Source organism: Trichechus manatus, unplaced genomic scaffold, assembly GCF_000243295.1.
Source record: "Trichechus manatus latirostris isolate Lorelei unplaced genomic scaffold, TriManLat1.0 scaffold00001, whole genome shotgun sequence".
In the NCBI taxonomy this organism is placed as follows: Eukaryota; Metazoa; Chordata; class Mammalia; order Sirenia; family Trichechidae; genus Trichechus; species Trichechus manatus.
In genome coordinates this window covers 36,601,662-36,609,903 of record NW_004443937.1, presented here as the reverse complement: position 1 = coordinate 36,609,903, position 8,242 = coordinate 36,601,662, and the positions used below count along the sequence as shown (strand labels likewise).

At 35.1% G+C, this 8,242-nt stretch overlaps 1 protein-coding gene across 1 annotated transcript in view; it reads left to right on the top strand.

Annotated features, from left to right (window-relative positions):
- The window catches only part of DNAH12 (dynein axonemal heavy chain 12), a 197,258-nt gene that overhangs the window by 9,789 nt on the left and 179,227 nt on the right, over positions 1 to 8,242 (top strand). Inside the window, exons 4-10 of the mRNA XM_012555870.2 lie at positions 1,456 to 1,645; positions 2,316 to 2,388; positions 3,233 to 3,391; positions 3,618 to 3,813; positions 6,037 to 6,225; positions 6,768 to 6,924; positions 7,598 to 7,689. Of these exons, the coding sequence (XP_012411324.1) occupies positions 1,456 to 1,645; positions 2,316 to 2,388; positions 3,233 to 3,391; positions 3,618 to 3,813; positions 6,037 to 6,225; positions 6,768 to 6,924; positions 7,598 to 7,689 (1,056 nt within the window). The remainder of the gene's footprint in view (positions 1 to 1,455; positions 1,646 to 2,315; positions 2,389 to 3,232; positions 3,392 to 3,617; positions 3,814 to 6,036; positions 6,226 to 6,767; positions 6,925 to 7,597; positions 7,690 to 8,242) is intronic.

Here is an 8,242-nt window from a genome sequence, read left to right as displayed (position 1 = left end):
ACGCAGATGGCACAACCTTGCTTGCCGAAAGTGAAGAGGACTTGAAGCACCTACTGATGAAGATCAAAGACCAAAGCCTTCAGTATGGATTACACCTCAACATAAAGAAAACAAAAATCCTCACAACTGGACCAGTAAGCAACATCATGATAAATGGAGAAAAGTTTGATGTTTGCAAGGATCTCATTTTACTTGGATCCACAATTAATGCCTATGGAAGCAGCTGTCAAGAAATCAAAGGATGCATTTGTTGGGCAAATCTGCTGCAAAAGATCTCTATAAAGTATTAAAAAGTACAAAGATGTCACTTTAAGGACTAAGGTGTGCCTGTCCGAAGCCACGGTGTTTTCAGTTTCCTCATATGCATGTGAAAGCTGAACAATGAATAAGGAAGACTGAAGAAGAATTGATGCCTTTGAATTATGGTATTATCAAAGAATAATTGAATATACCGTGGACTGCCAGAAGAACGAACAAATCTGTCTTGGAAGAAGTACAGCCTGAATGCTCCTTAGAAGCAGAGATAACAAGACTTGGCCTCACATACCTTGGACATGTTGTCAGGAGGGATCAGTCTTTGGAGAAGGTCATCATGCTTGGTAAAGTAGAGGGTCAGCAAATGAGAGAAAGACACTTAATGAGATGGATTGACACAGTGGCTTCAATAAGGGGCTCAAGCATAACAAAAATTGTGAGGATGACGCAGGACCGGGCGGTGTTTCCTTCTGTTGTATATAGGCTCACTATGAGTCTGAAGCAATTCAACGGCACCTAACAACAACTTAGCTTGTTTTAATGTCTCCTAGGGCACTCTCTTGTAGATTCTCTTTCTCAGGGTTTTTCCTGGCTAATATCACGTTTATTTTTCCACATGAACTTTAGGATCAACTTGTCTAGTTCCATAAAAATGTATGTAGATATTTTAATTGATAATGTGTTAAGTTACATTTGGGACAAACTCAAATATTTGTGGTGTTTAAATGTCCTTACCATGATCAAGTGTTGTCTTTCCATTTGTTCAAGGCTACTTTTGTTGGGCTACTCATTTTTATGGAAGAACTTGTAAAATTGTATTATTATTGTGCAGGAATATAATCTCCAAGAAAGTAGGGACTTTGATTTATTTACTACTGTACCCTCAGCCTTCAGAACAGTGTCTGAATATTTGTTGAATTAATGAATATTTATTGAATGAAGGAATAAAAGGTTAGATAAAGGGTGTTTGTTTTGCCTTAAGAAATTGGATAAAATACTAAGGACATTAATTTGATGAGAACTCATGATAAATAAAGAAAAGGATAAAGTGGTTCCTTTGTAGGTCATATTTTTAGATAATGTTTTTAAATCCTGAAAACAGTAAAGTTATTAGTGTTGTTTTGAGAAAATGGAGCTCAGTAGTTACATTGGAATGGTATACCATGTGGAATATTTAATTTTTTCTTATTATGTTCCCAGTTGAACTATATGTATTTGAAGCAATGTGTAGAAAGTAGTCCTATAGTACCTATTCAGAAGGAGTGGCTGGATAACATGTTAATGCTGATACCTGAGTCTTTAAGAGAAGGGAAAGAAAGAGGAGAACTTGTTGAACGTCTCATAAATGAAGTGTCAAGTGACTTTGAAAACAGCATGAAGAGATATTTGGGTGAGTAGCGTTTATCATGGCGTCCCTATGAGGGCACCTAACAACAACAACAACAGCATTTAACCTTTGCCAAGTTTCTTTTACCTTTGCTTTTTTTTTTCCTTTTCCTTTTTGATTCAAAGTTGGAAAAAAATACAATCAGTAGTGAAGTAAATTAATACTATATATTTCTTAGATATGATTTTTATTTCAAGATTTTATTTTGAGCCTATAATCTAGTCAAAATCTTTGTAATGTAAGCGCACTTTTTTGTAATTTTGTGGGCTTATTAGTTTATATATATATATATATTTTTCTTTGTCTTTATAGTTGTAGCTATACTATTTACAGGATTGTGAAAAAAAACTAATACACTTAGGAAGATTTATTAGGGGTTTAACGTTTGCAATTTTTATTGGAATAAATTTTATTAAATGGTCATGCTGGTGACCTTTGAGTAGATATAATACTACAAACTGGAAACTTACTAAAGCTTTACAGTATCTGAATTCACTTCCAAAGTAAGGCCAAAATAGTACCAAGAGTTTTATTGTGTTTCAAATAAAGAAATTTTTTCTTAGCACATTTGAAAGCACAGTAAACTATACCATCTAATATCAAAAGTCAGAAACTGATATCAATAGGTTTTGCAAGTATTTTCAAGAAGTATGTATTCATATGTATATTTTAGTGCGAAGTGTTCTTGTGAAACCTCCAGTTCAATGGCTTGAAGATGAAGGAGGCCCTTTACCTGAATCCCCTTTGTGAGTAAATTACTTTAAATACAGCATTTCATGTAGTTTTTTTTTTTAAAGTAGTGTTTCATTGTGTTTTCTTTACACAGCAGATTAAGTTCCGATTTGACAGTTTCTACACAAATTGTTCAGTGACATTGGTTACATTTTTCACAATGTGTCAACATTCTCTTTAATTGTGTTCTAGTTGTTACATTTCCAGTACTCCAGTTTCCCTGCCCCCCTTATCTTCTCATCTTTGCTTTAGAGTGATTGGTGACCTTTTGGTCTCATATAGATCGTTTTTTACTGAAGCACCAAACTCACAGGTTATAGCCTTTATTTTGTGTGCCAATCTGTTATTTTGCTAAAAGGTGACCTGAGGATAGTTTTGATTCAAGGTTTAAAGAGTATCTCAGGGTGATAATCTCAAGTAGTCCTATAATCTGAACTGGTCCAGTAAATCTGGATTTTTTAAGAATTTGAGTTCTGTTCTGCATTTTTCTCCCATTCTATGTCGGGGAAAAAATTATTAAAAACAAAATTTACTCCCAATCCAGACTGTGTTCTTTTAGCTGAACCCTGGATAACTGAGCCAGAACATAGTAGCAGCCAGCAAGCAGGGCACTCATGCCAGACTCCATTAACCTGCCTTACCCACAGCTTTACTTTGTTCTCTCTTAAGATACTTTAGAGATCTTGATGTGTTTTTATTAACTATTTATCTCCCATGGCTCCCATTGCTGACCACCTTCCCCTCTTTTTAATCCCCAGTTTTCTCACTTCAATACTAATTCCATGTCATAAACATTATTTCCTAAAATTTAGGATTACTTGTTTTATTCCTGTTTGATACGATGCTTTGCTTTTCCAGAGGCCTGGATTATTCTAATCCGTGGCATTCTAGCTATGTGCAGGCAAGAAATCAAATATTATCTAATTTGCACATTGTTCACCCAACCATGAAAATGTTGCTGGAACTTGGTTATACAACATTTGCCAATACAGTTTTGCTGGACTTTACAGGAATTAGGTAAAAATCCCATATTTATGAATTGACATTTTAAGATTTAAATGCTTTCCTGTTTGAGTTTTCATATTTTTGACTATATAATTTTTTAAACTTTGATTGGTAAATCTTCACAATCTTTCTTTAGATTTTACAATTTAAAAAATGTATTTTACTTGGTTTCAATAATTGGGTATGAAGACCAGTATCTATCATTTGCTTCAAATCATTTTTCTTTCCTCATAACTAGAGCTAAAGGTCCAATTGATTGTGACTCACTGAAAAATGATCTATCAATACAAGCTAAAAAGGCAGAAGAGAAGATAATGAATACATGGTATCCAAAGGTTATAAATCTCTTTACCAAGAAGGAGTCATTAGAAGGCATTAAACCTGAAAAAGTGGATGCATTTTATAACTGTGTTTCCACGCTTATGTCAAATCAGGTAAATGCATTTTATATATCTTAAAGGATAATAGAATTACCTTAGTATGTTAAATAAAATTCTATTTAGATACAAAGCTAAGTAATTTTTTGAAATAAGAAAAAACATTTTTACTATAATTTCATTTAAATAAGTTTAACATAAAAATGCTTATTTTTGAAGCAATCTCAAATGAGAGGGAAGTCTAGATGTGTGTCATTGTTATGATGGCTTTTGCTTGAAGGCTGTAAGCTATTTATCTATAGCTTTATTGGAGTGTGTTAAAAGGCTATCTATTAAAACATATTTTTTAACTTATGAAATTCCAAGTTGATCAATTCTCATTTTGTGCTCAGTAAATCTACAACTGATTAATATACTCATAGTCTTAGTTCAAAATATTATTGATCATCATTATTTTTATTATTGCTCATCTTTAAATGATAAGTAGAGAATGTTAAATTTATACTGTTATATTTATGGGCTCCTTGGTGTTTTCACCATTATAGAAATATAATTCTAGAAAAATAGTTCTGAAAAAAACTTTCCTGTTCGGTAAAGAGCTCTGCGAAGTGTGGAACCCCCTTGCAGTAACCAATTTGGCCTTTGGTCCTGGTTCCTGAGAGCTAGACCACACCTGAGGCCAATGAGTAGGGGCTAACCAGACCAACAGGGGCCATCTGGGGGCCTAATGCTGACGAAGCCTCAGGAGACGTGACGTAATCTATCATGGCCAGGTGGTGAGGCCAATGAAGGCCTTGGAAGACAGAGGCTAGGTGGAGCTTCTGGGTGGTGAGAGCAAACATCTGCTCTTGAGAGTAAGTGCATCCCCTGGGAACATGGAAGCTATGTGTTTTTATCCTTTTTCCTGCTAGATTAAAAATAGCCCTTTCCCTGGACTTTGTGAGTCATTCCAACATATTATCGGACCTTAGACACAGAGAAAGGGGCAGGTACCACTGACGTAGCCCTGGGTGACTGGGGATGAGAGAAGGGCTGTGTGGAGCAGCTGGGTCTGAACTGACCAGGGAAGGGAAGCTGAAATTTCCACAGAAAGCAATTGGCATGTGCAGCAGGATTTATTATTCACCACACATTTGGTGTCAGAGGTGAATGATCTCAGCCTCCCTGGGCTAGTTTGATAAAATTGGCAGTGAGGATGGGATTCACTTGAGTGATCTTGACTTCTCAAGCTCCAAAGAGTCAATGAATTTTGCAACACACCTTAAAAAGAAGGATGTATATGTATGTATGTATGTTGCATATCTTATACGTAACACTATAACTGAGGAGCCTTGGTGGCGCAGGGGTTAAGAGCTTGGCTACTAACCGAAAGGTCAGTGGTTCGAACGAACCAGCTGCTCTGCGGGAGAAAGGTTCGAACGAACCAGCTGCTCTGCGGGAGAAAGACATAGCAATCTGCTTCCGTAAAGATTTACAGACTTGGGAACCCTGTGGGGTCGCTATGAGTCAGAATTGACTCAACGGCAATGGGTTCGGTTTGTTTTTTAACACTATAACTAGTATATTTGGTTTCCTTTCTACCTTTACCCACATAAGAGAACTATGATTATTTGATAAGAAGTAAAAAGATGAGTAACGTTTTGAAGATCATTTAGATTCATGTTTGTCTGCTTGTCTAAATTTCCAGTAGTTGGTTCTGTATAGAATGCGTTATTCCTACTTTAGTAACTCATTGTGCATATAGTAAGTGGGTTCACACTCACACACTGGTGTGCTGGAAGACTGACTCTCCAGAAAAATAAAAAGCCCTGATTGATAGTGTTAGCTGATATTCCCACCATGGTGGATTTCAAGCTTCTATTGGTTTAACAACTGGCTCTCAAAATTCTTGAATATTTAAAAACTGGTGCTTGTAACATAGGGACCAGCCTCAGGACACTACTGTACCTCACCTCATGTCTCAGGTGTCAGGCCTACCTCACCCCAGTCTTCACCATGTTGTTTGATTTTTTTGGAACATCTTCCGTACTGGGGAATGTGGAAAATTCTGAGTTGCCATTTTAAGACTGTTGATAGCCTATAGAAAATTAAAGTTTGCATGTATTGTTCTGTTTGTTGTTTTAGGCTACACTGATTAAGACAATACAGTGCTGAATGAGGATAATATTCAGGACTAAATGGGTTGATGAAATGGTTTAATTATAGATAATAGTTCACTGATTTTAGTTAGAGGTAGCATTTGGACTTTCTAAAATAATACAAATTTATGATATCATGCAGTTAAAGGATCTCTTAAGGAGAACTATAGAAGGATTTGTAAAACTCTTTGACCCACAAGACCAACAAAGGCTGCCAATATTTAAGATGGAATTGACGTTTGATGATGAGAAAATAGAATTTTATCCTACCTTTCAAGATTTGGAAGATGTTGTTTTGGGTTTAGTAGAGCGGATAGCTGAAGCTCTGCAGGTATTACAGCATCTTTACTCATTGGGTTTTTTAATATGGCTCTTTTTCAGAATTTTAAGTTATTTCAGTGTAATCATTTCTAAGTCTCTATAAAGTATATTTAAGTAAATAAAATATTATAACTTTCTGTTTTATTTCCTTCCCAGATTATTTTAAGTTAGAAAATGCCTTCCAGTCTCCTGACAGGAGATGATGTTTTCCTTCTTAGAAGTTTTATTATAGTTATGAATTGATATTTTTGTGCATGTCTCATCTCCCCTACTGGGTTGTGAGCTTCTTAAGGACAAGATCCAAGTCATGTTTGTTCTCTTTAGAGCTCTTTAGTATAATCATTTTACATTATAGATACTCGACTAATATTTGTTGAATGATAGTAAAATAACAAGTTTTATATTAGACTATAAACTATGCAATTTTAAATCATTATGTTGCATCAACTTGTCTTTTCTGGGACCATTGAAATCTGAAAAGAATGTTTTAAAGATATTTAGACCAATTACACAGGTATTTATTTCATAAATTGTCGTTTTTATTTACATTAGAATATCCAAACAATTCCTTCTTGGCTAGCGGGAACTTCAACACCTGCAACTCTTGACACAGAACTTCCTGAACACGTGATACATTGGGCTATTGAAATGCTGAAGATGGCAGTACATCAGAACTTAGAAGGTCCAAGACAACATTATGAGGCATATGGTATATATGATATTATACTTTTTTCACCATTAAAGAGTGGCATTTTATTTTTACTAGAATTTGATCAGATGTTTGATTGTCTGAGGCTGCTATGAGAAAGCAGGAAGAAGCAGAAGTGAGTATAGGTGTGGCTTTTGGCAGAGTTGAGGATCAAAACCAAGAAATTTGAATTCTTTTGTCGGGTCCAAAGGCTGAAAGTAAACTGGAGCAGAGTGATAAAGCCACAGAGTAGAAAGGAGAGGTGGAGGGGTAGGAGGAAACTAGATCCAGGGAGAAAGCAGGATAGTTTCTGAGACTAGCTTTGAAGAGCCTGAAATGTTGTTAGTTTATAGTCTCTTCAAGTGTGTGTGGGATCAGGATGGATTACTTGTTATTTGACATTCTGTTAACCAGAACCTTCTATTAACTTTTCTCTCTGTACCTGTGAGTTCTTTTATGATCCTTAAATAGTCTACTACCTTTGTTTTAAAAGTCTATGTTTAACCTGGCTTGCTTGTTAAGTCTATTTTATTTTAGTCATTGAAATGTAGTGATCTATGTATGTTAATACTGTATTAATAATAATATTTAATTCAGTGGGTTACCCCATTCCATGACCAGATAAAAATAGGCACTTTACTTTTTTTTAAAAAAAGATATTATTGAAATCTTAATTATATTATTAAATTTTTAGTTGAAAAATATAATTGGCTCCTTGATGGGACTGCTGATGAACAGATAGAAGTTTTTCAGGCAGAAGATCATACTTTTGATGAATACACACACGTAAGTGGTGATTCTGGTTTTTAATTCTTTTTTTTTTTTTTTTAATTCTGGTAAATATATACGTAACAGAACATTTGCCATTTTAACATTCTTCACATGTACAATTCAGTGACATCAATTGTGTTCATCATGTTATTCAACCATCACCATTATCTGTTTCCAGAATTTTCATCACCCTTTACAGAAGCTCAGTGTCCCCTAAGCAATGAGTCTCCTGGCCCCTCACCCTCCCTCCCACCCACCCCAGTAACCACTAATAAACTTTACTCTCTCTGTACTTACCTACTCTAGATATTTCATATAGATGGAGTCATACAATATTTGTCCTTTTGTGACTGACCTATTTATTCTGAAGGTTTTTAACCACAGAAGTAACATACTTGGATCTGAGTTTTAGGAAGATAATTCTACCAGCAGTGGGGAAAAAGCAACTGAATGAGAAAAGAGTCCTACCTCCTCAGGAACCTTGTTTCTTTGTTTAAAATTGGGCTTCTGTTTCTTTAACTTCTCACTTTCTGTAGAATTTTAAAATTTTATTTTTCATGTACAATTT